Raw genomic sequence first — 17,381 nt, forward strand, 5'->3', positions numbered from 1 at the left:
CTCTGCCTGGCTGTGTTATTCCTGCTGGGGAGATGGACACGGCACAGGGTCTGTGTATATATTACCCAGGGAACATCTGGTGTTTATTAGGCTATTCAAGAATCCGCCCCAGCCTCTCAGGCCTGACTGGCGTGTGGCCTGCATAGGAGCACACTGTCTGACTGCTGGCCACAGGTCTGAATATACACACACACACACACACACGTGCACACACACACACACACACACACACATAAAATCTAATATTTCCTCATAAAGATAATAGGGCTGTAGCTGCAGGTTTACTGTTCTCTTTCCTGCATAAAACACCCCATCTTCATTCCCTCAGCTGCGGTGCTTTAATCCTCCGTGGATGGAAACACAAAGGGAATTATTCCTGCCTAATGCACCATACGTCTTACCTCTTAGTGTAGTGTTTACATTTGACTGATACAGTCAGCAGGTATATGTATTGCAATAGGTTTAAAGTGCGTTGTGTGTTTTAATACTGCCGCAGAATGTTTAAAAGTCTGTAAGCCAGCCTCAGACTCACTGGATCAGGTTACATTACGGCCGAGCGGGTGCAGCGCAGCCACGGTCAAACACGTTTTTTAGGCAGTTGGTTAAACACACTTAAAGCTCCATGTGTCCCTGTGATGTCAAATCAGTTCTTAAATCAGGCCGGTCGGTGACAGGTGAGGCGGGAGACTCTATGGGCAGCTGAGTTATAAACAGATGATGATGTCACCCTGCTGGTGGACGGCGACGACTCGCCAACGTGACCACGGACCAGCAGCTTCCCCACTTCCCCTCTGAGGAAGGGGACTGGATCCAGGCAGGCCATGTGCTTTGCCCACTGGCCTCCCTGTGTGGCATTCACTGCCTTGTTACATCTCTTTATCCCTTTTCTTCCCTTGTTTTATTGTTTTGTTCCTTTTACTTTTCCTTTTTCTAACAATATTCTTATACTTTCCTTAATTCTGTCATTCTTTTTACCAGCTTAAAACTATTTCTTTCTTTACTCCTTCCAGTCCTTCCCTTTTATTTTGAACTTTAATTTCCCACTTACTCATGTCTACCTCCTTAAAATTCTTCCTTAATTCCTACCATCCATCCATCCTCTCATCCTGTTTTTGGGGATCAGCACACGTCGCACACAAGTTCACTCTCTTTTTTTATTTTCTTCTTCTTTGATCAGTCTGTTTTTCTTTCCTACATTTTTTCTTTCATGTTTATCTCCCACCCAAATATTCTATCTGTTTTTATCTTGCATCCATCCTCTAAGTTTACAGGATTATAGAAGTCTAATTTGAATGAATAAGCCAAATATTTTATACCAGGAGATTAAAAATGTGTAATATTGCACATTAATATAAACTTAATTTTGATGTTTGAACTATTTTTTAAAGTTTCTTTTGAAATATTAAATTTCAGGCTCATTCTTCATCAGACAGTAATACTCTACCTGAGTTGTCCAGCACAATATCATTCATTTTATTTTGGCGCTGTATCCTGTGTCAGCCCTCAGAAATATCCCACTGAAATTATATTTGACCAAATAAGTGCTGTTACTCTACTGATGTGGTGTGCTCTCCTCACTGCCGGGTAATCAGTCCGGTGGAGAGATTGTAGGCCAAGCCAGGTTAGCTCCGGCCCTGATTATTTATACTGGAGTTAACAGAGAGAGAGTGTGGAAGGCTGAAAATCTCACCCGCTGCAGCCCTTTAATTACAGCCACTCCATTTATTTTTCTAGTACTCAAAAGTGTCTGGCTGTACTGGGAGTGGAGCAGCTGAACAGATATTAGAACCGATCCAGCAATATTAATTATTGAAGGAAGGCTGAGGGAAGTCATGTGTTTGTTGGGGAAATGACAGCAGGATACAGCAGGGTTAACTGCATGGAGGAAAAACATGATGATGAAATGGAAAAAAATGAGATGAGATGAAAAACCCCGCAATATTTAGCAGTCTGATCTTAAAAAAGATCTATTGATTTTAGGAGGTATTTTTGGTACTTATACATTAAATGGTAACCCATAACTTACAATCTGTGTGCAGTGTTCATGTTTAAATGGTACTGCTTCATAAACTACTTTAATGTAGTTACTAATTGAAAAGAAAGTGAAATGTTCAACATGTAATCATTTGTTCGAATTTACATTTGTCAGCGTTTGTTGCAGCAAGCCGTGCAGCAGGGGCCAGCAGGGGACTTTATAAAACGCAACTACCCTGTAATGTTAGCTTGTCCTTCATGTGGGGCAGCAGAGATGCTGCTTGGACTGAATTTCACCTGGCTGAATGCTGGGCAGGGTTGCTGTCTCAGAACCTGTCTGACAACGATATAACCTCTGGGGGCTTCCGGTGTAGCCAGTGGATATCCGGGCTAAGACTTCCTCTGCAGTCTGATTAGCTATTGGATATGCAAGAATGACCAGAAAGACCCATTTCTGCTAACAGATTTCTGCATATGAATGCACACAAATGAATAAAATGATAGCAAAAAGCGAAATTGTCGTCAGATGATAGTCAATGGGCTCCGAGATTGCATTTTGGCCAGAGTGTTTCGCCTCTTTTGCAACCAAAGCCTGCTCAAACGTGATTGGTCAATACTTTTCCGACTACAAATGGTTGTTTATGTATCCTCATTAGGCAGTGTTGTGAGCGTGGCTAGTGAGCTAACAGCAGCAGTCCACAAGTTGAAAATTATACTGCACTTTTTTAAATTGAATTACTATAAACAACAGCATGACCGCAGCCACACGGTGTTTTAGGGTTCGGCTACATGATTTATGAATGAATTCATATGAATTACATGACAGTTCAAATTGATTGACATGACAAAGTAAAAGTACTTCTTACGCCACAGAATGCTTCTTGTCAGTGTTATATTATTATATATCACCTTTTTGGACATTTTTACTGATTCATTCATTTGGAGACTACTTCATACTGTATACTGTTTTTATAGATAGAAATATATATAATATATAGCTTAAGTAAAACTGCGCTTAAATACAATTTGGAGCAAATTACAGTGCAATACTGCAGTATGTACAGACTGTATAAGCAGTGTTTCCCTGGTGTGTGTGTGTCCAGTGTTGCTGATGGTGTGGTGCTGCTGTGTGTTGTGTAGACCCGGCCTCAGACTGCTCCTCTCTGGAGGCCCAGATGAGGCTAAGGCGAGCCCGGCTCGCCGAGGACCTGAATGAGAAGCTGGCTCTCAGGCCGGGGCCCCTGGAGCTGGTCCAAAAGAATATCATTCCCCTAGACTCTGCCATCACAATGACAGGTATCAGCAGAGGGATGCTGCTGTGTAGTGTGTAACACACCTTTAACACCTGCTGCATCTCAAACCTGCGTGACTCCACATCTGTGTGCAGTGAGAAGGAGAGCACGCTTCCCTCCTGACTGTGTGTGTGTATTAACAATCCATTGTTTAGGTCCTATACTACAAAGCACTCTGTTAGAGATTGTAATCTACTCAAACAAGCATGTCCTTTAATGACTGCACTGCTGGACTTCAAAACAGTCACATCATTTTATCAAACAGTAGAGTGTTTATTGTAGATCTTTGATCAGCATTCTCCACCACAGAAAGCTTTGTGGGAACAGAATGAATTAGACATTGCATTTAGTCTGTAAATGAAGATCTGATACTCTCTCTTTATGATATTGCTTTAATAAGAACTATTGTGGTCCCAGGTTGTCCCTCTAAGTGGTTGGACCCCTTGACCATTTACTTAATTTATTAACACCTCCTTAACACTTACTGATCTGTTAAGCATTAGTAAATGCTGTATTAGCCATTAATTAACTTAAAAACCTTCTATAAAGGGTGACTTATTAGATGAGGGCATATGGAATTTTCCCTTTCCCACCTTTACATATCCTGGACTCTTTCCGTACCTGTTTCCTGTTGTTCCTTCTTAATGTGATCCACAGTTCTTGGCAGGAACACACATTTATTTGTATTTGTAGCACAGAGAATGTTATTTACATTTTTTAAGATCATCATGCTTACTTCAGAAAATCTCTTGAACCTGGTGTAGATCTCCAAAAATGTAGTTATTGTGGTTCTTTCAGAAGAGGCGCTGTCTTTACTAAATGTATATTGAGGATTAAAGTGTATGTGGAGACCTCTGGAGACCTCCGCCTCCTCCAGTGTTTGATTTAAGGAAATGGACAACATACATGCTTAGACGCTGCATTGATTTAGCGCTGTGCAAAGTGTCACGCCCGAGCCGTCCCACTGCGGAGCTCTGTACTCACACTGTTTGTCGTCTAATGCTCAACATGTTACTCACTCTCTCTATATCATTCTTGGCAGCGCGAGTAGTGTTTTTTAGACTTTGGTGTTTTAGCAGTTTTATGTTTGCCCCCTTGAGCTTCCAGTAAACATGTTGCGTAAAGGAGACGGCGGCTGCCGTCAGCTGGTTTACACTACCTCTGCAGGAGGAAGGGAGCGCCGTTTATTGAGATGAACAGCAGCTGTATTTGGGTCCACCCTTTTTCTTTAGAAGTGGCGATGTGTATTTGAATTTGAGTGCATCCTTGTGTGTATGTGTGGGTGTACCTGTGTGTATGTTTGTACTCACCTCCCCTCCTCCCTGCTTTGTCTCTGCTTTAACAGGCCTGTATAGCTCCAATCAGCCACCTACAAAGCTCTGTGACAGGACCAGGCTGTTGCGTCCCCCTCGCCTGCAGCATTAACCCCTCACCTAAAAGCTCCATATTCCCTTACACAACACTCCCAACGATCGCTTCAACCTCTGCGCGGTAATTTTGGAAACTATGTGACCTGCCGTAACTTCTAAATTAGCCACTTGAAAAGCGGAAGTGTACACGGCTCGCAGATTTCCTGCAATCCTGCCATCTCAATCTCCCAGTGACATCAAATTGACTTAAAGACTCATGGAAACACCATGTACTGGACAGCATGTAGGACAGAGAGGACCAGCACATTCACACATGACCCATTCAGAGTGTGTGTCGCCGTGTTTGAGTGCGGAGAGTGAAGGAGTTAAACACGAACAGGTGGGAGGAAATGGCATTTAGGACAATGCTGTGTGCACTAAGCTGTGTGTTAAGCTCTGTGAGTATGTGTGTGTGTGTGTGTTTGTGTGTATTGCGAGGTCATTGAGTTGCACAGAATGGGCCTGGTGCTGTGATTGAAACCAGGGTCTGTTCCTGCCTGTCACATGTTTGGATACAAAAAGAGAATCTTATACCTCTGCACGCACACACACACACACACACACACCAACCTTTACCACCTCCCTCCCCTGGCTCTGTCCCTTCAGCTCTTTTAGATAGCCACTCTTAGCTCCTCCAATTAAAGCTGTGCTCGCTATCAGCCCAGCCAATCAGGAGCGCGGTGGATGTAAAGTGGCGGTGTCAGTCTCTCACCCACAAGGCGTAACACCTTCGGGTTGAGTGTCGCACTAGGTGTTAGTGACAGACAGGCAGTGTGTGAATACCACTGGTCACACAGGAAACATACATTGTGTGCAACGTGCAGCAGTTTGCAACAACACAACGCCCTCTGTCCCTTCCTTATGTCAACACTTAAAGGACAATTCCTCCTCATTGCAACTTGGGCAGTTTGACCTACTGCGATTTGACTGACAGCGACCTGGCAACATGAAGCAAACAGCCCCACATCTGTCCACACATTCTGATTCAAACGTGCCAAACTCTAATTGGTGCACAGAAATATGTGACATCACCTTTTTACTAACTAAGCCCCGCCCACTTCAAACCAGTACGCAGACACAGGAATGTCATGTAAAAAAAGCGACTTTGGCAGAAGATGATGAATCCCATCAGTTACAGTGAGAAACGAGTATCTGGTACAGATAATGTGCTTCTTACGACTGTCAGAGTAAAGTGTGTATCTGTAATATCCGTACTCGCGAATATAGCAAAAACACTTCCTGTAAACCAATTTAGACCATTTATTTAGAGATCAATCACAGATAAATAGTTACAAGATAAATTGTTCTCCTTCTCTTGTGATCAGAAACATTGTTCTGAAGTTCAACTCTGAGGCTGTGAATAGTTTTTCTAAATATAGCAACTTCTGATCAACCCTTTTCAATTTCTGGTTTGTCCCACCCACTTTCCGGTTTGAGCACCATACACATACAGATCATTTAGTTGGTTGAACAGATACAGATACCCATTCAGGGCACCAGTACAAGGCAGGCCTTAAGATTAGGTAATATTGGAGGGAATGTATCATATCATCAGTATCATTTCAGTTTATAATGTGCTTCAGTTTTGCACACAATATTAACAGACAGAGTAGCAATTACAAACTCTGAAGGCCTGATTGGTAATCAAGCCGTGAACTTGGGTCATGCTTTTATAATCGGCCACCATTTACATCATTACTGATAAGACTGCGCTCACAAAGCTGTTTTGTTTTTGGTGATTTTCAAACAATCAGTTAATTGTTGAGATCTGGTGACATCAACAAAAAGAAGTTGGACGAGCACTGGTTTTAAACAGGTTAGACAAACAAGGCCAGATGGTAAAACTACTAGCTGGCACAACTATCACCTACTGTACTTGTTGTGGTTATGTGTGCTCAGTTTTCTTTAGGGCTTATTAGTGACATTGTGGATATGCTCACTTTCAGTTTTTCACCACACGATTTTAGTAGCCAAAATAATTCCTGATGATAAAACAATATTATCACAATATCTATAAAAAAAAACTAATGACCCTCTACTGTAACACTAGCACGCAGCTTTAAGGAGCATAACCCTGCTTACTGTGTTGGAGTGTGAAGCACAAAGTGTAAAGAAACAGAAATGATTTAAGAGGCACTGGATGATTTACACAATATTATTATATGTGTATTATTAACACAATATTAATATTATTATTAACATTTTTAAATATAAATTATTGTCAATATCAGTATGTGGCTTATAACCTGCTTAGTAATCAGACTTCTTTTTCGTAATGTCACGGTGTTTCCAGATCTCAGCCGTACATTTGGTAAGAACAATGTTCAAAAGCCCATAGAACTGACGGCCAAACAACTGAACGCACACTGACCCTCCTCCCATCTCCCTCTCTGCTCTTCTTACAGTACACCATGGTAAGTTCCCTAAGCAGGAGGACTCTTATGCGTTTGAGGAGGACAGCAGCAGTGAGAGTCTGTCTCCAGAGCAGCATCACAGTGATGAGTCGCAGGGCTCGGCCTGCCCTTCATCTGAGGCTGTGGGCAGCACGCCCTCCTCCTCCTCCTCACCTGCCCTCACCAGCCCACGACAGGTAAAAGTCACCTCTGTCTCTCAACAGCATGTAGATAAAATATGCCTTCTCTCTCTGCTCTGTCTTTCTCTGTGACATTGCTGGATCTCTACTTTGCTTCTCCTGCCCTCCTGTGGTGGCGGAGGGAACTGCATCCTCAGCCTCTGCTTTCCACTGACCGTTGGACTGAGTTGAACTAGGCAGGTGTCACATTCCTACACGCCGAGCCAGCGGCCTCCATTTCCTCACTGCTTACCTTTCACTCACGATGACCTCATTCCAACGGTCGCCATCAGCAACGGTCACTAGATTGAAAGTCATGCCAGAACAGGATTGTTTATACCTGTTAGACAGTTCCAACTGAATCATGAACTCTCACTGCCTCATGTCAGTTGGGAACTCCTGTTTAGAGCTTTTTGGAATACTTTTGCAAATGAAACATCAATACATGTGCATTTTGGGGAGAAATTATTCCATTTGGATAACAAACTGACTGTCTTGTAAGCAATCCCCACACCTCCTCAATTCAACATTATAACCCTGAAAGAGAAATGAGTATTGTAGGCAGGTGAACCTAAGGCAAAACCAGCAAAAACCATGTGACCACAGTCTAAAAAATATCCAAATAAAGGAAACCAGTTGGTGTTTTAGTCACTTTTATGATATACTGTGATGGAATTGTTAAACCCGTTTGAGTGAAACTCTCTTCTTAACACACCAGTTTACATATTACTAATGTGCACATTGTTTGATTCAGGCCTTTCACTCAAATGTGTACAAAAGTAAGACCACATGAGTATTATCAGCAAAATGCATAAAAGTCAAAATACACACTGTCCAGGTTGAATGGCCGCTGTCACTGTTACAGTTATATGTTATGCTATTGAATTATCATGACTGATGCATTACCTCATAAGCTAGTTGTACACTTTTGTATACTGTCAGGTGGTTTAATTTATTATTATTTTGTATTGTATTTTAAATACTCATTATTTAAATCCTTAATCTGCCAAATAGCTACTGTCTAAAGCAGTCAGATAAATGTAATGAGTAAAAAGCACAATATTTTCCCTCTGAAATGTACTGTACAAAGTACCAGAAAATGAAAATACTCAAGTAAAGTAGAAGTACTGGTAGCACTTTATATTAAGGTGTTTGTCAGTATTAAGTATCAAATTAAGTGTGAAGATATTCCTTACTAGCAAATATTGGCATTCCAAAACACTAAACCAAGATAGTGAAAATGGTAAGCGTGTACTGTAAACATTTGTACAGTATGTTAGTATTGGCACTGTGAGCATATGAGCATGCTGATGCTAGCACCAAAGCATTGTTGTGACCAAGACTCTTGAGGTCTTGAAACATGCTTATCTCAAGGGACCAAACCACAGGGGACATCCTGAAATGGCCTGTTCAGTCCACCCAGAGGTGCAGCTCTGCACTCCTGTAGAGGACTGTATACAGTGTGTTGTTTTTATTTGTTGACAGGGAGGTGCAACCCGAGACCCACCTGATCAAAGCCAGGATGAAGGACTGTCTGGAGCCAACAACAGCCAGGCTACTCCCCCAATATCTGTTCCTGCTATTGTCAAGGTCAGCAACATTTAAGAATTTACTTTGCTTTGATTTTTGGATTTCTCCTTCACTTTACACCTTTTGCAAATGCTTAGTTAAGAATATTAGCTGCCATTCTAACACCGTCTCACCCTCTGAACAGTCCAAGACATCAGACAAGAACCGACACAAGAAGCCCAAAGATGTGAAGCCAAAGGTGAAGAAGCTCAAGTACCACCAGTACATTCCTCCGGACCAGAAGGCAGAGAAGTCCCCTCCGCCCATGGACTCGGCCTACGCCCGACTCCTCCAGCAGCAGCAGCTCTTCCTGCAGCTGCAGATCCTCAGCCAGCAGAAACACGCTCACACACATCCGCAGTCGCAGCAGTCGCACCAGCACACACACACTCCACAGACACAGGCCCAGGCCCAGGCTCAGCAGCGGCAGCCCGCTTTCAGCTACCAGCCCCACCCACAGAGCCAAAGCCAGAAGTAAGTCACACTGGAGGACCAATCATAATCTTCACCCAACGTCCCCTCACTAGCTTTTCTTGGGGCTATCAACCACATGATTTTACGGTCTTCATCAGGGAATGGAGTTAGCTGAAGTCCATGCAAGTGAGGCAACAGCATTCCCTGATGAAGGCCATCAGATGCAGTTTAAAGTGGAACTTGTTAACAGTTGAGATTATCTGACTACTTTTCCCAAGAAGTCATTGAATTAAATCTTAAATCTTATGATAGACTTTGAGTAAGGCATCTATTATAAAGGGCTCACCAGTTGGAACAAATGGCTTTATTAATGCTTAATAAATGATTCACTAATGCCACATAAGTAATAGGCAATATTTTTAGTTTATTATAAAGTTATACCCATTACCCTTTACTATTGACTTATAACTGTAAACCTGATGGCTTATTAGACAGTTAGGAACTTACTGATATTACTAGGTTATTAATAGATTCCTTTCCAATAAGCTATCAACCTAGTAAGTCATTTTCAATTATAAAAGTTATGAAGTGGTTGATAAAGGCCCTTACAACAGATCTCACAAGTGTTCCACACAGTGTGCCTGCGGACTTATATTTTACACTACATTTGAATAAATAAATACATAGTATTTATCAACGGTTTCAGTTACATTTTTCTGGCATTTTTTCCAATCTGGCAACCTAAAACTTGTTTTTATTAATTGCTTACAACTGCTCTGTAAAGCCTTAGTAGAAATCATTTGATCCATTCTTAAAGGGTGTCTGATTAAAAGTAGTACCAAGTTGATGCATGTTTTTACTGTTGCTATTTCCCTCTGTGATTAAGTCATTTCATTCTGCCATTCTAGAGGAGCCAGTGAGCAGCTATCAGCTTGTAGCTCCAGTGGTCCACCCAGCCAAGCCAACAGTAACTCCTCCTCTCCGGTCAAGACCACATATCCTAACCAAAGCAACATCTCACCGGTCAAACCTGGGCCCCTGCCAGCTAATCTGGATGACCTAAAAGTAGGTGTTCCAAAGTCGAACTAAGATAAGAAAAATGGACACTGGAGATACTATAAGAGGGCCTACATGACTTTGATGTTCACATCTCTTTTCTTCTTGCATTGTAAGGTATCAGAGCTCAGGCAGCACCTGCGTATTCGTGGGATGCCCGTGTCCGGCACCAAGACGGCCCTCATCGAGCGCCTCCGACCCTTCAAGGACTCCAACGCCGGCTCCTCGCCCTCCGGCTCCTCTGACATCACCACTGTGACCTTCCCGGTCACACCCACAGGGTCCCTGTCCTCCTACCAGTCCCCGTCCTCCTCCAGCGCCCTGTCCCAGGGAGGCTACTACCCTTACCCCAGCACCTCCTCCACCCCTCCCATCTCTCCGGCCTCCTCTGAGCTGTCCCTAAGCGGCTCGCTCCCTGACAGCTTCAGCGACGTGCCCATGTCCTCACCCACGCAGTTCGCCCTGCAGCCTTCTCCGGCCCAGCTCAGCATGGAGGACGGCCTGGGGGGAGGCAGCCTGGGCGGGGGAGGACTGAGGGCAGGGGAGGGTGGAAGTATGGATGGCGTGGATGCTGAGAAAGATAAGATGCTGGTGGAAAAGCAGAAGGTGATTGAGGAGCTGACGTGGAAGCTGCACCAGGAGCAGAGACAGGTGAGTGACCATCAGTGTGTCAGCCATCGTCAGTTCATGTCATCAGAGAATAAAATGTAACAGAACAACACATCTGCAAACATCTTTAAAGGCTTTTCTTTGATGGACATATTTCCCTTCGTCAGGTTGAAGAGCTGAAGATGCAGCTCCACAAGAGGAAACGCTGCTATGGAGCAACGCAGGACACCATCCCTCCTCCATCTCACCCCTCCATGCACCACCAGCAGACTCCGGCCATGATGGGCCAGCACTTCTTTGGGGTGACTATCAAGCAGGAGCCCATGTCCTTGTCCTCCAGCTGCCCTCTGTCCTCCCCCAAACAGTTGAAGAGCTCTCCTGGCAGCTGCATGGAGGATATGGGACACTGTAACGCCCCCCTCTCCAATATGGGGGGCCCCAGTGGGCCACAGTGTATGGACACAACCCCTTCCTCTGGCAGCCCCTCAACAATGTCGACCTTCCTCAGTCCACAGTGCTCACCACAAGACTCCCCCATTGGAAAGCCTTCTAATAGCCCCCAGCCTTCGTCTCCTAATAACCCCTACTTACTGTCACCTCCGCTAGGAAGAGACGGCTGCGGTCACCCCCACCCCCAGGGGAATAACAGAGCACGCAACATGCAGGTACGATGTATTTATGGACAGCAGGGTATTTCCTTAGCCCCGCCCCTTTTTGCTCTGTGCTCCAATAACAGTTGAGCAAGCCTCGGTCAGAACCTCGGTCAACTTTCTCCTTTCCTGTACTTAGATATGCTATGTGCTAGGCTATGTTGAAAAGACAAGCACATGTATATAGTCATATCTTAAAGGTCATTCTAGAGAAAGATGATTGTTGAATTTTGCCTGACACTTCAGGTTGCCAAAAACATGCTAATTCCTCTGCAAATAATCTAAAACCACAGTATGTCTTATATTTTTTAACTTCTCTTTTATGTCTATGTTTTCTAACATTTGTGGTTACATGTGTCTACAGATGCAGCAGAAGAATGGCGGCCAGGCAGTGAACTGTTCTTATCCTTCTGACCAAAGAGGCCTTCAGGGAGTCTTTCCCAACCCAGCTGATTGTGGCCATGGCGGCTCAGCCAAGGCTGAGATCCCGAATATCCAACCGAAGGTAAACATTAAGTCAACAACAAGAGCATTTGCAGTGTTGTCGTGTCGGTGTTGTGTACTTCATCTGAATCACCTCACATTCACGTAACTGTTTTTCTCTTCTCTATTAATTTGTGTTCTGTCTCTGACTCTGTACAGTTGTCTTTTGTTATGAGGTTCATTGTCACTCTCGTCATAGCTCCGTTTTCATCACACATTCCTTCACATGTTGGTGACTTTTCCTTTACAAGAACACAACGCCAACCCTTTTCTCAAATGTTTAATGTGATGAGATTATTCAGTCCCAAGGCCCTGATAGTTCTTTTTGCTTTTTTAAAATCTGCAATACACTCACATTTGGTAAGCTCCCCTATTCTAATTGGTGGGCTAATGTCACTTTTCACCTATTTCTCATATAGATGTCAGTAGCGCCCTCTCCTCGGCATGTTGGCCAAAAGTGCCAGGTCTCTCCCCCTGCCTTCAGTAGCTCAGATTCAGATGCATCTGACTTAAGACAGCCCCCATGCTATGAGGATGCAGTCAAACAGGTAAACTCAAATCCATGCTAAAATTCAGTAGATAATGGCTGGCCAGAGATTTTATTTTACCTATCGGCGTTGCTCTAATTCCACTTTTCCTCCTCTTTTTTTGTCTCTTTAAGTCCATCGCCTGTACTGCTCCTCTTTTATTCATCCATTCGCTTTGTTCACTGCACTAACTTTCCACCCTTTACCAAGTCTGAAGCAGATTGGTGTTTTAGTTGTACAAACATTTTTTGAAGGCAGATGTAACTCAGAAAGGTTTTTCAGTTGGAGAGATAGCTAGTAGAGCACGAACAAGTTTATTTTTCAACTGTAGATTGGCCGGCTCTGTATGGTCACAGTTCTTTAAAAAAAAAAGGTCATTTTAGGACATTTTCATGTTTTTTTATTTTTTATATTGGCCAATATATTGTAATTGGATTTCCAAAACTGTGAAATACCGGTCTCACAAATCCAGTATGTGTCGGGCTATAACAGCTACAAGGAGAAGAGCAGCCTCTTTCTGTCAAAATAGATTGAATATGAATGGAAGGTGCTTTTTTGACCAAGACACTGAGGATGTTGCAGACACAGCGAGCTGGCCAACTAGCTCAGCTAAACACTGTATCAGTTTGACAACGGAAAAGAACCAAGATTCCTATCTTACTAGCTAACTTAGACAAGCCAACAGTGAAAATGTCTCTTCACCCAAGAAGACAACAAGTCACCCACCTGTAGTGTTATCTGGCTGTGCTCGGGCAGACAGGATGTTATTTGTTTTATTCGTACAGGTACGGTGTGGTACAGGGGCCTTTTTGGTTATGAGGGGTTGTGCCACCCAGCATTGGACAGTTTTAGTCCTACTGACCAACAAAAGGCGACAACTTGCTACAACCGTGCAAGCACTTCCTGGTAGTACCTGATTGGACAAATGCTTTGTACTCCCACATCTGGAAGCTTCCTCTTATATTATGGAAATAGTTCACCAACCTGTGTTTCAGCAAGAAAAAAACAATGTAGTCCCCGAATCTTCATTTTAGATCAACAACGGGTCGTTGATCTAACTGCTTACATAGACGATGAACAGGAAGTGTGGAAATTCCTGATCCTGTGGACACCTACCAAGAGACTGTCTCCTCCCGGATACAACAGATGTGAACGCTGTGTGGTGTTCACAGCCAAAAAATTACATTTAAAAACTGTTTCCTTTGAATTGATCCGAACACAACCTACGAAGCCTACCAAAGTATGTTGTAGAATTAACATTAGTTTGTTTGTAACACCTTTACTGCCTCACTGGAGTGACAAGCTAACATTTCCATGAGGCAGTTTTATTTTACAGCGCGAGCAAACATTTTCCTTTTGCACAAGCTTAGAGAGAGAGCGTAGTTCACTGAACAGAGCATGCAGTGTGTACGACACTGAAACTGTTCACAGCCCCGTGCTACAAGTGCTTGGACCCATATTAACTCTCTCTAGCCTTTTGTTGGCTTTCAGTTAGAAAAGCTAGTTAAAGAGTTTGATCTCCAACAATAAACTTGTCTGTCTCCAAGAACAGTTTGTATTAACAAAACTCTATTCTGCAAGTCTGCGTAGACTGCTTGAAAGCTTGCATACTTTTCATGCAAAATTCTTGAATATACTTCGATTTTTAATTGTTAAAACATTGTTCAACTGATAAAAAGAATCACCTTCTTATTACTGTTCCAGCAACTGACCAGAAGTCAGCAGATGGACGAACTTTTGGATGTGCTCATAGAGAGTGGAGGTAAGGTGAAATTTCACTCCAATAACGTTAGCTTAGCTAGCACTGTGCATGTATATTCAGGATGGTTTAGAATCTATTTGTAAATGACCAAGTGCATTGGTTTCAAATCACAGTTGCCCCACACAGTGGTATCAGATCCCAGTACCTGCTGTGACCCTCCCTCCTCTCCTCTTTCTCTTCAAGAGATGCCAGCTAACGCCAGAGAAGAGAGGGAGAGGTCCTCTGTAACCAAAGTTGTGCCTCACATTACTGTGTCCCCAGGGTGTCCCGGCCTCCTCATCCCGAGGTTCCACAGACACTACGAACACCTGTCCCCCACCCAGCTCCCTTACGACCACTCGGCCAATCACATCACTGAGAGCCACCTGGAGACTCTGCTGGGAAGTCCAATTGGCCGGGGAGGGGAGGTGGCCCTTCTTAAAATGGCTGCTGAGGACGGGGGGCAGGAAGATGAAGGGAACAGGGACAGCGAAGGGTACGGCAGCCCCCACAACCACCACCGCCACCCTCATCATCCCCAACAGGACAAACTTATGACCCACAGGGACCTGATGGACACCCCTCTGTCACCCATCAGCACCAAAGTGTCCGCCGTCCCCGAGGTGCAGGGGATGGTCAGCATGACTTTCAGCGAGACGCCGTGGGAGACGATGGAGTGGCTGGACCTGACGCCACCCAGCTTGGCCACGGCCTTCAGCGTTGCTCCGCCCAGTGGGCCCAGCATCTTTAACACAGAGTTCCTGGATGTCACAGACATTAACTTGAACTCGGCCATGGACCTTCACCTGGAGCACTGGTGAAAGCAGCACCGGCACCAAAGTCGGCCGTCAATCACGACACCAGCTTCCAAGTAGCTGTACGGACCGCTGATCAGCTTCGACCATACCAAAGAACTGTTCTACCTGAACTTCAGTCCAAGTGCCACAACTTGTTTCTTGTTATAATAATATAGAGGGAAGTAGACCATTAGTCTTCATCCAAAGATCGATGACAAAGTCAACTACAGAATTATATTTTGACTTATTTTCTCCACTTCACTGAAATGAGGTTCTCTTGTTGTCAGAATACCTAAAATCCAAAGACTATGTGCTGTTTGACACGATCTTTGTCCATTTTGGACAATGATGCGCACAACTGCCAAATAAGTATGACAGTGGACACATGAAGGATTTTCTAGAAAATGGAAATAAAAGATTACAGTGCTTTATACCAACACTTTATGCAATATCAGTGTTACACCACTTAGACTTGAAGACACATTTTGACAATCATTGTATATTTTCTGAGTTTATGTTTGTATTACTGGAAAAAAACAAAAGGAATTACAAGCTGAATTGGATTGCTTAGTACGGCCATTTTGTAAATATCTTAACTATCTGTACTGACAGAGACAAGTTGACGTCTGCATATTTTGTCAGCGGTGTGGGAGACGACACAAACCACAAATCAAGTGTATTATGTAATCAGTTCATCAATTGATGTAAATATGACAAAAAAAAATCTCACTGTGCACCTCTAGCTAAATACACATTTGTCACAGTTTGCTTGAGCTTAGAATATGTGTGTAGAAATGGTTGTCATTCCTTTGAAGGACCTTTTTTTATACAAGTTTCTTTACACTATTTGGCGTATTTATCCACAGAATGACATTAATGTCTGAAAAACCTTTGGTCTTACCGGTTTTAATCGGCAGACAAACTGTGCCTTATTTGCAACAGCTTTTTATTAAAAATATTTTATACCAGTTTCCCCTTTATAATGTATTAATAATTTGCTATCCCCTGAAAACCAGACGTTATCATAGAAAGCAAAACCAGACAAATGTTAATGAAAAATACAACTTCATCTCTATTTTATCATATTTAGTAGTTTTTTGTTCTGACAAATTTTCACCCTTTCTATTCCCAGGCCAATCACAGTTATTTATTTTGTGTTTTTTTTTTATATTTATACTTTATCCTGTATTTATACTGACATTCCTTTCTAAAAGATTGGGGCTCTTTGATTTACCTGAAAACTCCAGTGCTGCCATTATGACCACGGACATTTCTTAGTAAATCTCTTAAAAATGTGACACAAAGTGAAGGAACCACTTCGAAAAGCCATGCTTTCTTAAACACTTTTCTATAAAGAATCATACGAAGTGGAAATGTCCATAATTAGCACTTGTGAATAGGAAAATGTAATATATTCAGATCTTTACTGTGAATACTGCATATTAACACAGCAAAGCCAGAGCCGGCCTATACACACAGTAGATGCACTAATGAGAGAATTTACACCTTTAAGTTTTCACTTTCGGGCAGCAGTCTGTTTTTCAAACGTGAAAACTTAACAGTAGTTAGACGAGAAGATTGACACCACTGTCACATTCATACGCTAAATTTAAGGCCACAGCCAGCAGTCTGTTATCTTCATTTACATAAAGACTGGAAACAAAGTTTTAATTAGCCTGAGTCAGCAGTTATTACCTTGTTTGTTGTGCTAAACGAAGCTAACAGTGTCCTGGCTCCAGCTTCATATTTACCCGACACATGTAAAGTGGAGTCCATCTTCTCATCGAGCTAACTCTCGGCAAGAAAGCTAATCCCAAACTGTCAGATTATAGCTTTAGGAGCATTGGCCAATTCCTACTTGCATTTACAGTTATGTTCTCTGTTAACATGGGTTTCACTTTGTGTTCTGGTTAGACCAAATATTGCTTTTTCCTGTTACTTATGAAGTGTTGCACTTGTTAAATAGATTCTATGGTTACTTGTAGGCTATTAATGCCCATCTTGACTATATGACAAAGCTGATATTCTTTACTTCCTGCCTTCTGTCGAAAGAATATCTACTGGCCTTTTTTATCTTGTGGCGTTTTCTCAAGAAAAGAAAATCACATCTGACAGAAGCTTCCATGTTGCTTGGCCACCGACTTGCTTTGCTATTGTAAAAAATAATAAAAAAAACAGTATTTGCCTGCATCCCTGTATACTACAGAAAGACGAGCAATAAACTTATCACAGCAAAATCATTTCCGCAGTTACTTTTTTATTCATGTCCAATTCACAAGAAGCACACA

General features: G+C 42.9%; 2 protein-coding genes across 11 annotated transcripts in view; one reads left to right on the forward strand and one right to left on the reverse strand.

Moving 5' to 3' along the window:
- The window catches only part of myocd (myocardin), a 121,510-nt gene extending 104,177 nt beyond the window's left edge, over nt 1-17,333 (forward strand). For 5 of the 10 annotated variants that reach the window (XM_051416756.1, XM_051416758.1, XM_051416759.1 and 2 more), the window contains 10 exons: nt 7,081-7,265; nt 8,733-8,837; nt 8,962-9,290; nt 10,139-10,295; nt 10,404-10,937; nt 11,063-11,560; nt 11,910-12,050; nt 12,448-12,576; nt 14,260-14,317; nt 14,501-17,333. In XM_051416756.1, the coding sequence (XP_051272716.1) occupies nt 7,081-7,265; nt 8,733-8,837; nt 8,962-9,290; nt 10,139-10,295; nt 10,404-10,937; nt 11,063-11,560; nt 11,910-12,050; nt 12,448-12,576; nt 14,260-14,317; nt 14,501-15,117 (2,753 nt within the window). In that variant the 3' untranslated portion in view covers nt 15,118-17,333. Of the gene's footprint in view, nt 1-3,114; nt 3,271-7,080; nt 7,266-8,732; nt 8,838-8,961; nt 9,291-10,138; nt 10,296-10,403; nt 10,938-11,062; nt 11,561-11,909; nt 12,051-12,447; nt 12,577-14,259; nt 14,318-14,500 lie in introns of all 10 variants that reach the window. The other 5 variants (XM_051416752.1, XM_051416754.1, XM_051416753.1 and 2 more) reach the window with 4 other exon arrangements.
- dnah9 (dynein, axonemal, heavy chain 9) overlaps nt 1-17,381 on the reverse strand; it is a 332,930-nt gene that overhangs the window by 305,469 nt on the left and 10,080 nt on the right. The window lies entirely within an intron of this gene.

Source organism: Dicentrarchus labrax, unplaced genomic scaffold, assembly GCF_905237075.1.
Source record: "Dicentrarchus labrax unplaced genomic scaffold, dlabrax2021, whole genome shotgun sequence".
NCBI lineage: Eukaryota > Metazoa > Chordata > Actinopteri > Moronidae > Dicentrarchus > Dicentrarchus labrax.